At 35.9% G+C, this 17,950-nt stretch overlaps 1 protein-coding gene across 2 annotated transcripts in view; it reads left to right on the forward strand.

Moving 5' to 3' along the window:
- ZNF518B (zinc finger protein 518B) overlaps positions 1 to 14,091 on the forward strand; it is a 30,277-nt gene extending 16,186 nt beyond the window's left edge. For both annotated transcript variants that reach the window (XM_075194667.1, XM_075194666.1), the window contains one exon: positions 10,137 to 14,091. In XM_075194667.1, coding sequence (XP_075050768.1) covers positions 10,375 to 12,213 — 1,839 coding nt within the window. In that variant the 5' untranslated portion in view covers positions 10,137 to 10,374 and the 3' untranslated portion in view covers positions 12,214 to 14,091. The remainder of the gene's footprint in view (positions 1 to 10,136) is intronic.
- The last annotated feature ends 3,859 nt before the right edge of the window (positions 14,092 to 17,950 follow it).

A 17,950-nucleotide genomic window follows, 5' to 3' on the forward strand; every position in this document is an offset into this window, starting at 1 on the left:
GTGGCGGTATGACATACCACCGTATACACCCCCACTTCTACCACTGTATATATAATGTAAGTGACTGGAATGTGATAGTGTTACAATGAAGGCAGTAGTAGAAGTGACGGTATGACATACCACCGTATACACCCCACTTCTACCACTGTATATACTGTATATATAATGTAAGTGACTGGAATGTGATAGTGTTACAATGAAGGCAGTAGGAGAAGTGGAGGTATGACATACCACCGTATACACCCCACTACTACCACTGTATATACTGTATATATAATGTAAGTGACTGGAATGTGATAGTGTTACAATGAAGGCAGTAGGAGAAGTGGCGGTATGACATACCACTGTATACACCCCACTTCTACCACTGTATATACTGTATATATAATGTAAGTGACTGGAATGTGATAGTGTTACAATGAAGGCAGTAGGAGAAGTGACGGTATGACATACCACCGTATACACCTCACTTCTACCACTGTATATACTGTATATATAATGTAAGTGACTGGAATGTGATAGTGTTACAATGAAGGCAGTAGGAGAAGTGACGGTATGACATACCACCGTATACACCTCCACTTCCACCACTGTATATACTGTATATATAATGTAAGTGACTGGAATGTGATAGTGTTATAAAGAAGGCAGTAGACGTGGGAGTATGTCATAACACTGTACTCCAGACCACTTCCACCACTAGTTATAATGGTATGGGACCAACTATTTTATGAGCTGGGTCATTTAGTTTCCTAAATGGTGTGCCTTGTTGACCTACCCATATAATCCCTACACCGTTTTGGCCGTATTTAGTGTTGTAAGCATTTTGTGCCCCACACTTGAGTATATAAATTCTGCTGTATAAAGATAGGTCCACACAGCCATATTTTTGCATCTGTCATGGAAATATATATTTCTACTCCACATGATGGGGTAAAGATGTGATTTCACAGTCTTCGTGGTAAATGCAAAAGTCTATTTACTTTAATAGTTACCCTGTTTGTACACAATTTAATGTAGTGAAGTGCCTTAGTAGTGCCTTGATAGTCATCTATTTTTTTTTTTATAAATCCAAAATTCTAATTACAATGAGCCGTGTCCCCATTCCTATCAAACTCCGCCCACAAACAGGTAAATTTTAGGTAAAACTTCACCCATTTTTTCTTTTATCAAGGCCTGACCCTTTTGTGATGCACGATTTAGGATTTTCTGACAAATTTGGGACAGTTGGAAGTTATATCAGCATGTATTTTTACAACCGGCCTCCAGTACCTGGGAAAGAGATGCTTTTTTTTTGAGTAACTGGGTGTGCTTCCAAATCTCTTACACTTGCTTGCCCCCCTGTACCACACCTCGAAGTATAAGGGCTGCAAGTCTAAGATGCTATGAAAGCTAGATTTGCATAAGTGTGTGTGCATGCGCAGTATGGTAATATTTACACCACAAAAATGGATGTGTGGCCAACCTCTAAATAAGGCCCTTTTCGTATTATATGCAAAATATGCCTTATTTTGTAGTGTTAATATTATTAGCACAACTTGTGTGTATGATCCTGAGTTTGTATTTTGGAAAGGTAGATGGCGAGACTGTAACCTCAGTATTTTAAGGCGGAGTTTAGCAAGAAAACAAACACATGTTTATACCATACTTGTCAACTCTCCCGGAATGTCCGGCAGACTCCCGCATTTCGGGTGGGTCTCCTGGACTCCTGGGACTGTATGGCAATCTCCCGCATCTGCCCACTTCCTAGTGAAGTGGACAGAATTAGGGCCAAAATGCTGCGATTCTCTGGGAAACCGGGTCCAAAAGGATGCAATTTCAGAGCCCCGCCCCCGCACATCCACCTCCCCTGGGAGGCTCCCGGAAGCTAACTGCAAAAAGTTGGCAAGTATGGTTTTATACTTGCCATCCTCACAAGTTTATTAGGAAAATAATCTCTTGATATTAACAATCATCATTTATTTATATTGTGCCAGCATATTCCCTAGCGCTTTACAATTGGGGGCAAACACAGTAATAAAACAATACTGGGTAAGGCTGGGTACACACTACAGAAATGTCCGACCAATGTGTTATCTATAACGATTTTACCAAGGACTGAATAAAAATAAATTCCTGATCAGCAGCCCTTTCATGTGTACACACTATACATGTTTTACGCGATTTACCTTCAGATCTGTGCTCTTCATCTGTCATAACCATCGGCTGAAAAAGATTGTGTGTGTATACACACTGCTGAATTGGAACAACATTGTTCCATCGTTGAGTAAGATTTTTAGTTCAGTTTAACTCTTTCTTTGTGTTTTGGAACGATCATGATTGCACGGTACACACATCATCCTCATCTATTTATTTATATAGTGCCACCAAGTCCGCAGCGCTGTACAGAGAACTCATTCACATCAGTCCATTGGAGCTTACAGTCTAAATTCCCTTACATACACACAGACCGAGAGAGACTAAGGTCAATTTAATAACCGCCAATTAACATACCAGTATGTTTTTGGAGTGTAGGAGGAAACCCACGCAAACACGGGGAGAACATACAAACTCCACACAGATAAGGCCACGGTCTGGAATCGAACTCATGACCCCAGTGCTGTGAGGCAGAAGTGCTAACCACTTAACCTGCGTGCTGCCCAATATCGGGCCAATTAGTAATTTATTGTCTGATTGGCCCGATCTGCTGAAAATACTGTAGTGTGTGCCCAGCCTTACACAGACAGAGTTAGGATGGTTCTGCTAGCGAACGTACAATCTGTGGGACAATGGGAGTTTGATACATACATTTTACCAGTGTGTGCTATGAAATTGGTCAGTATAGGTATATAGTAAATACTTTTTCAGTATTGGTTCTTATGATGAACATTATATGTTGGTAGGTCAGTTTGTGAGTACTTCACAGGCATGTGGAGTAAGTGATTTTATTTTTTAAATTTCAAACAATGTAAAATCTATAAACCTTGGTGGTGATTAAGAATGATGAAGCACATTATTGGGGCAGTTGCTGCTTTCATAGTGGCTTTGTATAATACTGTATGTAAGAATACTTCACATAGTCATTGTCTGAGCGCTTTCATAAATCTTCACGCTGACATGAATAAAAGCAGCCATAAAACACAGCAGGCGAAGGATTCCTTAATCCTTTGTTAGCACCGGGCTGTTGAACACATGGGAAGAAGAGTAAAATATGGGTCAGACCATTTTCTGAATGCTTTTCACGTTTTGGTGTGAGCAGGCCCTTAGTTTATTGAAGGTCTCTCAATGACTTTACCTATAGAGGTGAGCTTTTTTTGGGTGAGAAATAGTTAGGGCTCTTCGAAATGTTCCCAAGAAATAGTAAAAGAAAATAAAGAAATACAATAATAGATTTGAAAGATAGAATACTGTCTTTATAATATGGTGGTATAATATATTCTGTCAGGACAAGGTCATCTAGTCTTCACTAAACATAGTATTTGATCAATTTTAATCTTAAGCTAAAATTAAAATTGCTATATATTATTGGTCATTTTTTTTTCTTTTTTAACCAAAAAATAGTTCAACATGGAGAACCATGGGTTTGAGTCATTAAGGAAAGTAAGGCAAAAAATGGAGTAAGTGTTCTCCGGGACAAACCATGTTATAATGCAAGGGGTGCAAATTAGTTTATTTTGCACGCAAGTTAAATACTGAATGTTTTTTTTTTTATCTAGCACACAAATACTTGATAGCATTATTTCTACTCTGAAATTTAAAATTGATCTATGACATGCCTCACTTATCCCAACTATAAATCTGTCCCCCCATTTTAAATTTACCACCCCCCCCCCTCCAATGCAACATGGTTTCTCCCAGGTGCAAAGTTACTCCTTTTTTATGCTATGCTCCTTAATGACTCAGGCCCCATATGTGAACTTCATTATTTGTTCATCATGGTGTGCTACTACCTTTTTATAAAAACAGAACATTTTGGTATTTCAGTCTGGAGAATTCTGGTTTGTGTTATTACCATATCAATAAGAAAAGTATAAGAAAAGATTTCAGCAATCATTGCTGTTTCCTAGTCTGGATATTTGTACTATAAGACAGAAATAAAGTCCGATGCACAGTGTGCAATACATTTGTATTGTCATGCATTCAGGTGGGCTACATTCTCACTTGCATCAAAAATAACTAACAAAATAAAGTGTTACAATTTCTCTCCGTAAAGAGGTGAACATACTCCAATTTGTGTACAAATATTAAAGTAAGTTATATGTAAATTGGAGACTTCCAAATTATGAAAGCAATGGTTAAACAAAACAAAATAAATCCCTTTTTAAATAATTTCAAATCATATTGTCCAATCTATTAGGGTGCAAATAAATAAAAATGCCACTCAACAATAATGTGGATTATATTTAACAAACAATGACAAATGACGTAATATTTACTGATGGCATCCGAGATCATTAAATACTATGATGGTAACTCACAGCGCTAAATGGTCCAAATACATAAAATGCCAGCATCTAACATGGATAGCTGTAACATAAGAAAATATACATAGAGCAGTACAGTCTCAACATATTATGGAGATTAATAGGATGTCTTTTAAAGGTGATCCCTCTTCCACAATGTGTTCTAGGTGGCTGATTATTGGATAACCACGTGTGGGAATCCCCGAAGGGTATGTGCTTACAAGATGGTTTCTTTAAAATCTGCACATCAACCAAATTACTGGTGAAGAATACGAGATCCTTTGGTGCTGTAGTCTCCAGCAAAAACCATATGTACAAAAGATAAAATCATAACATAATACCGTTTATTACAAATGATACAATCATTTAAAACACAGAAATTGGTCTGCTTCTAGGAGCGTACCTCACAGCGGAATAAAAACAGCAGATAGATATTAAAGATGGGATCAGTTACCACACAACAGTCGGTTCTCAAAGCTGCATCATTCCTCCAGTAGTCCTAAACGATAGTCACCCCTGTTGAATCAACGCGTTTTCAAATCCAATGGATTCTTTATCAAGATCTTGATATCCAATAATCAGCCACCTAGAACACATTGTGGAAGAGGGATCACCTTTAAAAGACATCCTATTTATCTCCATAATATGTTGAGACTGTACTGCTCTATGTATATTTTCTTGTATATTTTCTTATGTTACAGCTATCCATGTTAGATGCTGGCATTTTATGTATGTGAACCATTCAGCGCTGTGAGTTACCATTTTTTATTGCTATACATGTCTTTGGGGAGCAGGTGGCTCCCTATATGTTAACTTGGGCTGCTCTCTGGTGACAAATCAGCGCCTATTCTTGATTTTAACTTTTGTAGACCATTAAATACTATGATGTTTGCAAGTTAATTATTTGAAAATAATCATTGGCAACGTCCATACAAAACAAAGATAAAAATTATTTAGAAGGATCCAATTAATGAATTGAAATAACCTTTTGTATCAAGTTTACATTCCAACGAGATCACTTTTAATTGAACTTTTTATACTGTACCTTTTTTTAGTGGAATTCTTAAAAGCCATATAACATTGTAATTATGAATTTTCTAAAAAGGTTTTGTAAAGTAATCAACATTAAAAAAACACCACTTTTCAACAATGTTTTTCCTCATGTAAACTCACTTATCAGTTGTCCCTGTGTGTTAATCATCGAACATGTATAAATTGTTTTAATTAAAATTGACCCCAATTGTTCACAACAGGCAGAAGTTCTATAGAATCTTTATTCAAAGGGTAATTTGATCTTTAAGGAACCTGTGAATTTAAAACTATAGAACAGTGTGTTCATTTTAGGGACCAATCTGATTCACTTCTCAAATAAATGGATTCCGCCTTGGTCCACTTGTAAGAAGATAATTTCACTATTATTGGAAAGGATGTTGATAATTCCTTTATAGATGGTACCTGGATTTTTGCAATTTCTTTTCTCTCCTTTTTGGCTTCTCTTCCCTCCACTTTATACACTGTCATTGGGATTTACACATAGCATTATGAAGCTAACCAATCACGGATTAAAAACCTTGGTCATTCAAAAGTAGAATGTTTCTTCAATTTTGGAGATTCTTCTAGTGACTTGAATATATTGACAGCATCTAGTACAGAATTAAATGATTATGTATCCATGTCCTTCCCTGGACAAAGCAATGTTTTGTGATTGGTGCAGTTACAGGGGATTGCAACATCGTATAAGCCAATAAGAAGCCTGATCAAGAAGAAAAAAAAGCTATTTCATAAATCCAAGTTTAGTGCAGTGATCATTTTATTCATTCATGCTAGAACTGCAATTTTTCTTATTCAATGCAATATTAAAGCTGACTGTTGCTTGTTGTTAATGACTATGATTTTTGAATTAAAGCATATTTATTTTGGATTTTATATGAATTTTAAGAACACAGGATTCCACTAAAAAGGGGCAATATAAAAGTTTAATCGAGAGAAGTGCTATCTTTGGAATGTGAACGCATACACAAGTTATTTTATACTCACAGCTGTTAAGTGTATTGTTTTAAAATAAAAATAAAAAAATCCTCTGACCTATGCACTTATCCAATATCTAATATAACTTTCACTTGCAAATCTCATGATTTTTTTTTTTATTAATGATCTATTGACACTATCAGCGACTATTATATAATTTTTCATGGTTTGTAATAGTATTTGTTTTTAGCAATGAATTGATAAGAGGTACAACCCTTTTATTTCGGTAGATGAAAGTGCTTAATTTTTATCTGATCACTCGTGTCACAGTTTGAATCCTCAATTCATGTATAACTAAAGTTTAAATATCTTGTACTGAAATTGTTACACCGTCCTACTCACAGATCTATATATGTGTGTGTATATATATGTGTGTGTATATATATATATATATATATATATATATATATATATATATATATGTGTGTATATAATATTCATATCGAATTGTTGAAATAAGTCCTAAAGGAGCGCTTTTGCCAGCTCCAGAAATATTACAATAAATATTCTACCATGAACCAAATGACAAACCACTATAGAGCTTGACATATATTAAAAATTATAGTTTTTAATCCGAATTAAATAACAAATTTAAATGATCAAACCCTTCTACTCCTTTTCTTTATATCCTCAACCTGCGGACAATAGGACTTTAAAATGTTAATAAGGTCACACAAAGGAGAGTGCATAGAGTGTATTAGTTAAAACATGAGTTGGCTAAAATAGATCAATACTGTTTACTAATGAAAGTGCTTATCTGTATTTACTAGGCAAAGACTAGGGGGTAAATGTATTAAAGAGCTATTTTTGCAAATTGCTGTTATTCGGCGACTTTGACAGCTAAATTTAAAACGGCAATGTGTTTAAAGGCAAGATTTGCTTTTAAGCACATTGCCGTTTTAAAGGTAGGTGTCAAACTCACCGAACATCAGCGATTAGCAAAAATCGCTCTTTAATACATTTACCCCTAGGTATTCTCAACCTACTGAAGTGAGAGGATTAACTACCCAAGCAGGAACAAATATTGTTGGCTCTTTGGAAGAACTGATAGATGTTTCTCTCCGCACATATCCAGTGGAAGATATGAGATTGACTAATATTGAGTTGTATTTTATAGTTCACTATTGACATTTTTATCTGTGCTTCTATTCGTGATTTTATTTTCTATTATCCAGTGATTGAGGGGCCAATGATTCTCCACTGTCACAGCCTAGCACAGACCCTTATGTTTTTCTAAACACTCCCACTTCTCTACAGTCACCAGTTGAAGGATCATGTTGGTGAGGTTTAGATGATTCTAGTCATTGTTTCTCATTATCAGTGAGGCAGGCAGAGGCACTGAATCCTGGTTAATCCTCCTAACTGATGGGGATGGCTGCTGGGATCTCACACTCACTACTGTGTATTACTTTTCTAAAACGCCTTTGTACACTTTTCACACACAGCTTAATGACTCTCTGCTATATTCATATGTCACACAATAACCCACGTTGGAGCCGTGCTTGTGATACCTTGTAGGGTTTCTGATTTACGAGCCTCTCCAGAGGATGTGCTGAATGTGATCGCAGATGGAATGGACATTATTGCTTCTCACAATGGTGGTAGATCTGTTTCATCTCCCTCCATCCCGTTTGATGAACTTTAGAGTGCATAGATTCCACGTGCTCATCTTTATAAGGACTTTTCCAAAGTTAAAGGAGCTTGGGCTTTGTACACACTATATAAAAGTTCTCCTGATGCGATATCCTTAACGATTTTACCAATGATTAAAAAAAAAACAAAAAAAGTCCAGAGTGAGTTATGTGTACACACTAAATATATTTTAAATGATTTACCTTTAGATCTGTGTTCTTCATCTGTCATAACCATCGGCTGAAAAGATCGTTACTCTGCTCACTCCATAGAGATCTATGGACCTTGCCGGTCATGAGTGCAGACACACTGCAGAATTGGAACAACATCGTTCCATTGTTCAGACATTTTTAGTTAAAAAAATCAAATGAAATGATGCAATGCACTTTGGAACAATCGTTCATCGTTGCAGAGTACAATCTAATACAGTATCGGGCTGGTTGGTTGTCGTTTGATTGGCACGATAACCGGCTGAAAACACTGTAGTGTGTACCCAGCCTTACTCGTCACCAGATTGGAAAGATCTGACTACTGTCTACTTAATATAGACCTGTTGATGTTGTTACTGGTTTTGTAACAATTTCCTGACTATTGGAGACACTTTTGTCATTCTTTCTTGCGTTTGAGATGCGAATTTAACTAAACTTGTCTCCTACTGGCCTTCTGTTCCCAACCCTCATTTTGCATATGTAACACACCTCTCGGCTTTCTCCCATACAACAGCTTAAAAGAACTAAATGCTGTAGAGGCATGTGGGAGATTCTGAATCCCCCCTGATGATTTCTTCAAAAAGCAGAAAATCCCAGGCCAGAATAAAGGAATATGGTAATCTAGGATATGCCATTTTTGGATTCTAGGAGACAAGATTGTTGTTGACACCAGCATTAGCTCACTGATGAATCCACTACAGTCAGCACATCCTTTCCCTCACTAGTTCAGAAACACAGAAGAGATGTGGCTGTCAATCTCCTGGACTTGTAGTGCAATAGCTGGGATAGGTCTTGTTTAACCCAGTTCATTGGATCCTAAAGCATTGCTTTGAGTACAGTGCATAGCCTATGACCAGGACAATATGTAATGTCATTGTGGGTTCACTGGCAAATATTGTACTTGAAGGGTGGCCAGATTGTAGAGTTTAGGGGACTGTATTCAGGGCCCCACATAGAACTTCAAATTACTAGATCCGATATAATTGTGGTCACCTATTAACAAAATACAACTTCCAGCGCTACATTTTCCAGCTATATCAGCCTAATGACTTATTAGCTTGGATGCTTTGCATTTAAGTACACAAAGTAGTAAAAAACTTGTTATTGGTGTAAAGTAGGAGTTTTCAAAATGCCAAAATGAGTCTGGTCATTACCAGACCATCCAAACAACAATTTGTTTCCACTGAGTTTAGAGGTGTTTTCAAACCTGATATCCTTTTGTCATAAGTCATGCTCCCACCTCTTAATTTGTGTATACATATATAGATGTAGTGTAATAATAAGCGTGTTTTTTAACAGTCATATATTTAAAAAAAACAAAACGGTTCTTTAAAACTCTTGATGTTTGATCTTTCTTTATTTAGACTTCGGAAGGGACGTGTAAAGTACAAGATTTGTTAAAAATGACTATTTTCTTCAACTTTAATGGGAGAATATACCAATGTCTCTGAATTAAAATAAACTAAAATGTCGAGCAAGAGTCTTTCAGACAGATTTGTTATTTTCGATACTTTGAGATAGGACTGCATATCTGCTGTGTAGATACAATTGTTTTCCAGTTCACAGACCTGAGTATATTCAAGGTCAACAATCAAACAAATCAGCCTAGAAGATAAACGTGACCGTGGATTTACCCTGTACAATAGCTAGTAAAATGGTACTTTTTCAATGGTATTTAGCAGTTTTTCTGTCTACAACAAAGGTTGCCATAATGTTTAATATTTAACTTTATATTGCAAAATGTGTTAAAATGTAACTGTTGTAGATTTTTAAGCATTGTTTGTCAGATAACTATTATTGAAATGTTTTTTCTTTTTTTTCTCAGGCCCTGGATAACCCGAGTACTTTGAAAAAAAGTCACTACGTAATTGAATAACTCACAGCAATCTAAAATAGGAAGAGAGAACGATTTTATAAACAAAATATATTCCTTTTCTAATGCTGCATTTGTGATTTTATGAGCAGTTCTCGGAAATGAATGAAGATGTAAAGGAATCGTAACCCCCCCCTCACCCTCTACCATTTCTTCAAGCTAACAAGAAAACTTTTGTACAAGGAACAGGATGAATAGCATGCTACAAATGCAATCATTAGAAAAGTACAACTGTGAAAAATGCAGATTTTCCACCAAGGACCCAAACAAGTATAAAAACCACGTGTCTCTTCACAATGATATCAAATATGCTTGCTCACATTGTACCTTTGTGTCCTACACGAAAACTGAGTTTCAAAGACATTTGGTGTCGCATACTGGGAAATTTCCATATACGTGTGAATACTGCGGATACGGGGCTATAAGAAACGACTACATTGTCAAACACATAAAAAGAATTCATGGCGATGGCAAGATACAATGTTCAGTGAGCACTGTTGAAAACGAGTCTAAAAACGCTTCCGTTAACATAGTACAAACACAAGTGAGAGGCAACCTACAAGAGATTTTGCCGAATAGCCCTTTTGTAACTGAAGACATTATCGATCTAACAACAGAGGTGGACAATTTCATCTTGACAAGTAATGGGTTCCATTCGAATGGAAATAATGTTGGTAATATACATGCCAGTCAAGTGGAAGTTGAAGTAATTTCGCCAGTAGACCAAAATTTGTACCCCTGGATGCCGTTAACAGTGGTTGCACCAACAACGTTTAGGGTGCCCGCCAACTGTATTGCTCAGGTCATGGAAGTGAAACCCATGAACAGTACATACCATTTAATTTTAAAATGTTTGGAGCAGGTTGACTCATTTGTGCCAAATGATGGAATTAAGAAGGAAAACGTATACGAACCAAAACGTTTGGCATCCATTGTCCCATCTGTGAAATGCTTAGAAAATCCAGGTAGATCTTCATCGCAAGAATGTACGGCATTTCTTGATGGTTGCAATGAGAATAAATTGCATACAAAAAATACCGCCACCGTACCAGAGGAGACTTCTAAACCCAACGTGATGTGTACAACTGCTAATGATAATGCAATTATTAATACTATCAATGGTATTACTGATGGAATCATTAATGATATGGATGCGGCTTCAGACGGACCAATTATTTCATCTGTGTTCTCTCTCAGTTCTGCTTCCCAAAACGTCATCGAAGGTATACATTGGGAATGTCCAACTGCCAGCCCTGAAACAAAGCCATCAAATAATAACCTTGATACCATGCACTCCTCTTTTATTATACCTGGAAGCAAACATGAACTTTCTATACCAGCGACTGAGTCAAATTGCCAAATGGAAATTGAGAAATCAGACAAGCAGATCCAAACAACCGTGCTAAAAACGGAGCACGATTCACCTGAACCTAAAACAAATGTATTTGAACAAAGTATTGATTGTGAAAAACAGTTTAGCAAGCCGGCACTGATCTATGACCGGAAGCCTGAAAGCCAGACATCCCTTTTCTTTCAGTGTAACAAGAAAAGTGGACGTAAATCAAGCCGTCTCATCAAGACGGAAACTGATCTGTTTAGTAGGCCTCAGACACTTTTCTTATCTTGTGATCGAAGAATCGTTATGCAGCCACTTTCCTGTGTAATGCAGAATGGTAACCAGTCGCCTTCTCCAGTGTTGGCTGTGAGTAAGGTTACAGAACAAGAATGGGCCACACTTAAAAAAGTAAAAAAGCAAAGTTCCAAAGCGAAGGTTAAAACCCTTCCTAAAAGACTTGCGTCCCCAACTTTGAGCGGTAGATCACAGCAGATTTTGAAAACTCTCAGACTGTTTCCTGCTAAGGTTGATCAATTGACACAAACGCCATACACCAATCAACCTGTAGTTGTATTAAACCATCCTGACCTGGAGTCCCTAGAAATATCATATATTATGAAAGCAATCAATCTGTTTAAGAGTAAAATGATAAAGATAACCTTGTCCAAGCAAATGTGTAAGAAAGATGTATGAAAAAAAACAACATATGGGCATAAGGGGGTGGAAGGGGTTAAGTGTTAGTCGGCACATGCATTTTCAAAACATTTTACATGTGCATTAAAGCCTCATCAAATTAGTTTCCAACGTATTATCTCTGGAGCATTTAAAATTACACACATTGATTAAAGCGACTACATAAATTTATGAATTTGCTCCTTAAGTTCTATGGGGAATACACTCTTCCAATTAAACCAGTTAGGGTGTATACATACTGGCATGTGTGTTCTGGTACCCCACCGTCTGAATATGTCTACATTCACCGTGTTTTTGGCGTAGCTGACAGGGATGTAACCATTGATATTTATTGCTCAGTATAGATTGACACATTTCATATCATGAAACCTATTGGAACATTACAATAGGCATGTTTATGGTACGTTCATCACTTACAAAGTACCAGCCTGTACTAACACTGCATTTAACTTACAGATCAATAAATCTGGTTACATCCACACTCACTTGGACAGAGAAGAACCTAATTAAGCGTTGCTCAATATTTTATTAATAAAGTTTGATAACAATGTAAAAGAAAAAACTCCAAATTTCTAGAAGCCGTTATAGCAGGTTTGATCAATGTTCCAGAATGCGCATTTTGAACTTGTTCAATGATCAGTTTTACTTGTAGTAGGAAAGTGCAAAAGTGCAAGAACTCTATCTGCTCGGTTACATGTGCAACTTGAAGATGCGACATAGTTGCTCCTACACAGATCACTGTCCACCCACCGATGCCAATGAAGCCAGTTGAGGCTGTTGCTAAAAGTACAAATTCCCTTTTTTTTACAGTTGTTGCCTTTATTTATTTGGGGGCTGACAACGTATTGAATTATGTGATTAAAAGGGACAGCTCAAAGAATTTAAATTCTAGAGGTCAACTGGGGCTATTATAGTTGCGGAGGAGAGAATTCCTACGGAAGTGTTTAAGGGAAAATGTACCTTATTTAGTGACCATTTATACTAAAAGTATTAGTGATTGCTTGATTTACCAGAGATGGGAGTACTGGTGCTTATATGCATTCTTTTCAAATTAAGGATGTCCTGTCCGTTTAACCAAGTCTTTGTTGTCTGAGTGATACTAAAACTTCCTTTGTAAGAAGAGAATGACATCACCTTAAAACAGTGTTTCTCAATCCTTAGAACCCCATAGCCGTACACATGTATCATATGCACAGATGTATTCATTAATGACTAGCACATTACTAGACTAATTAATTTGTGATTCTGTGAGGAGACCTGGAGAACGTTTCAGAAACGCTACAGCTAGTATAGATACTTGCCAAATTATATTAAACAGTTAAAGAGGGCTGTCTCCGCCTCCAAAATATTTTCGGCAGATATAAAAGTCACTCTCCCAATGAAGAGGGTAATCAAACCGCTAAATACAATATTGGGGAATTCGGAAATGGACTGGATAGAGTTTGTACTATGAAGTCTGGTTCTCTCATCTTGTCTAGAGTACAAAAACTAAAGATGCCACAATGAGTATTATGTGTGAAAATATTGTTGAGTTAATGGAGGTGGAAAGTATGCTCATTGTAACAAGTCCCCTTTAATATGTTTAACATTATTTGAGTTAATATTAACTTGTTCAAATTGAACATTAAAATGGTTTTATTTGCAGTTTTATAAGATGGATACTGTGATAGGTAAATTCAGGTTCTAGACTGAATTGTATCATAGATTCTGATGACGTTTGTCTTTAGTGTGTGTTTTATTTTTCGCCCTCCCCCCAACTTTTGGTTTGGTTTGGCTTTTATTTTGTGAAGACAAATGTTCTAGTTTATTTATGAAACAAATGTTTTGATTTCATGAGTCATGATAAATTGTTCTGAGGTATTTTTTACATCAAAAAATTTAATTGTGAAATAAAGTTTTTTGCAAAAATATTTATTTAAAGTCTTTTTCGGAATATTTTTTTTTTCTCTCTATAATTTTATTAACCCGTAGCTAGAAGATGTGTCTAATTAATAAAACACTTCTGTCCTTCAACTCTTGGGTCAAGAGGCAGGATCACTCTGCTTAATGAATCTTCAGTGTTATTGCACATTAGTAACATGGTCCATATGCAGATTATATTTTATGGCTTATGTCCCCTGATTAAGGGACTTGGGACATTCAGTACACGAATGTGCTTTTTTTTTTTTTTTTTTTTTTTTTTATAAAGGTTAAAACAATAGGGAAAAATAGTTTTACTGTTTTGAATAGATGAAAAGGTATTGATAATTTGTTAATAAACTGAAGTAACTATATAAAATATTTTCTTTTTGTTAAAGATGGAGTAAGCCATATTTATTTAAATAGCCAATTTAGTTTAAGACGGTATAATTTTCAAATTTCTATTGATCTCCTTTTGCACAAAAGTTGTTGAGTCTGAGTCATTAAGGAAAGTGAGACAAAAAAAGGTGTAAATGTTCTCTGGGACAAACCATGTTACAATGCAAGGGGTGCAAATTAGTTTATTATTTTGCACATAAGTTAAATACTGGCTATTTTTCATGTAGTACACAAATACTTGATAGCTTAATTTTTACAGTGAAATTTAAAGTGGATTTAGGACATGCTCTACCCCAACTACTTGTCCCCACATTTTAAATTTTATCTTCCCCCTCAAATGCCCAGGTACAAAGTTACTCCTTTTTATGCTTTGCTCTCAATGACTCAAGCCGTACATGTCTGCTGTGTTACTGTTGACATAAGTCATTTAATCTTAGACCTGCATTTGTTATCACTAGCCCCCACCCACTCCCCTGTTAGGCTCAATGGCTTTTTACTCTTCATTGTGCTGGGAAACAAATTTAGTTAATTTTTTTATTTTTTTTTATTTGTATATCTCATCAAGTCTTTAACAGTACTTCTAAACAAAAAGAGCACTTTCTATAACTAGTGCATCAAAACTATTTTAAACCGCAAAAACGAAACGCTTTCAGCTAACTTTACAAATAAAGGATATATTTGTTGTTAAACAGCCTGTTAAAAGTAACCAACTTAATGCCATAATTACTAACACTCTAGACTATTTTTTTTAATTTGTAGATTGTAATGGCAGACATTCTAGCATTCACTATATTGAGTTAACACATTTACATTTTTTTTTTTCCTTCAGGTAAACTGAATTCATCTGTTTTAAGATTACTTTAATCATTTTGACCATTGTGATCTTAATAAAGGGTTTAGATTTTTGTGAATATGGCTTTGCGTAAAAAGGGACATTAATAACACTTTTCATCTAACTCTGCTCTTGTGCATGTGGTCCCTCATTATCAAGGTGTTTTTGTTAATATGAAGCGCTACGCTCCGTCTCCCATCTTGGTAGTGGTGTCCCCTGTGATCGGTGAAGACAGGAAGTGGGGCAGCTTCCAGCCGTTCACAACTCTGTACTCAACATGCACAAACAGGAAATTGGGCTCTCAGCTGGTTCTTCCAGTGACAGTTGAACTGTAAAGACATCATAACTAGAGCTGTCTTTTTTTTACTGTATATAGATATATAAAGTGAGAGGGGGCACAAAATATGTATGAACAACTTGTTCTCTGACATTTCCCACAATATAAGCTTACTACAATCTGCATATATGAATGTACTATAATAGAGTTAAGTACATCATACTGCCTGTCTGTTAGTCAGTTTCAACTGTCAGCAACTGTATATACAGTATGTATATATCATATGTTACAACAAGTTCTGAAATAAAACCGACAAATTGGTTAATTCTAAAAGCTTCTTGTGGTTTAACATCTACCACCAATGCTGCTGACACCTCTTACATATAACGGCACAAGTACCCTGATAACACAAGTCTGCGAAATTTAAGGTATTGAAAGCTTTTTTAATAATACTTTTTTATACTCCTGTGTACATCAAGAAATAGTATATATAAAAAAAAAACAAAGACACATTTACCTATAAGGGGGTTACATACATTTTTAAGAAAAAACAAGAAGTTTAATTGTTCCTGACATATTTATTGTGAAATGCGAAGAAGTGTAGATGATATCACTGTGTTTGTCTTTATTACATAATAAAATAACAATAAAATCAAACAGTAATAGAAACAAAACCATAATTATTGAAAACGTTAATATCCTGTTTTTTGTTTGTCTTCAAACTTCGTTTTTTTGCTTTTCACCTATAAGTTTTTTTTCTGTGTATCATCCAGCAGTAGTCGGCAATCATAATGACGTCCCAACGGCCCTGGTATCTTCTTTATACATCTTTAACGTCTTGGTGGAACCGTTCACCCTGTTCTTTACTGTAGTTTCGGATTATTCGGGAAATGCTCAATATGGAAATTCACAAAATATACCTTTAAACTCATATTACAGCCAAGGTTTCTGTAACTAGTAAGCATTTGCCTGACAATTTCTTTGTAATTTGGATCCTTGATATTGCCTAAAAATTTTGACATCACTTGTTTGAACGAAGTCCACGTCGAAAGTTCCTCAATATTCTTTACACGCCCGAAATGTTCATCTTTTATTAAGTTTGTAATGTTGGGGCCTGTTAAAATGCGTTCCTTCAGTTTATCATCAGATATGTTAGGGAATTTGGTGCAAAGATATTTGAAAGTTTCTCCGTCTTTAGGCAGTGCTTTTATAAATGGTTTCATCCGTCCTAATTTTATACGTAGAGGTGGAATTAAAACTTTTATTTGGATCTACTAAACTGGATTTGATGACATTATTTTTTTCCAATTTCCAAACTTTTTAGAGCTGGCTAATTGTTTTTTTTGGCGATGTAAATTTTTAGCTCTGCTATCCCATTCACAGAGAAAACATGGGAATTTGGTGTAAACTTGTTGCTGGCCAAGTACCATGCATACAATTTTAAGATCTCCACATATTAACCAGTTGTGCCTTGCATATCTAATCAACATTTTTCAAATTTTCATATGTTTCTTTAAGATAGACTGAATGTGCTAATGGTATTGACGCATATGTGTTGCCATTATGCAATAAAACAGCTTTTAAACTTCTTTTTGACAAATCTATGAATGTATATGTACTTTGTGTGTATGTGGTGGTAGGCAGGGGTTAAAATGAGCCAGCACAGGGCAAAACTGTGTTGCATCTGTTGTATTTGGTTCCACCTTCAACAGCTGACCTTGTAGTTGTGTGTACAATGTTCCTTTAGACAGTATGGGGTTTAGGCCCTTTGTAAATTTCAGCTCCAGGCCCAGGTTGACCTTAATCTGGCACTGGGCGGGGGGAAGTTTTATGACGAGAACTGAATTGCAACGTTCTATACTACCGAATGAATTTATATAAGACAATGTTTTATAATAAATGTAGGCAGAATACATGTATTATTTTAAAGAATATGAAAAAAATGACTTATTCATAAATACAAGTTTTGCAGAAATGTGATGTGATATGCAAAATCTGGAGACATTTTCGTGTCCAGAAGCCAAAAATCTATAAGTATCACATAAATGCATTAAAAAAGCTTTTCCATCGCAGACCTGTGTGATAGGTTTCTACCAATAGTTTTGACTAGGCTCAGAGGACCTTTATTGCTATTGTTTATTTTCTGTTTACATTTATTCATCGGAAAGATAGCCAGAATTTTACAACAGCGCAAAGTATTTCAGGATATTTGTTTGTTGATCATAAAATGAGGACAGAGTTGCACGTGACCGGGGCAGTGTCATGATGTGGTAAGGGGAAGAGGGGCAAGAAAAAAAAGCTATAGCCAGTTTGATAATGGCAGTGTCCCT

The sequence above is a fragment of the Mixophyes fleayi genome, chromosome 1 (assembly GCF_038048845.1).
Source record: "Mixophyes fleayi isolate aMixFle1 chromosome 1, aMixFle1.hap1, whole genome shotgun sequence".
In the NCBI taxonomy this organism is placed as follows: Eukaryota; Metazoa; Chordata; class Amphibia; order Anura; family Limnodynastidae; genus Mixophyes; species Mixophyes fleayi.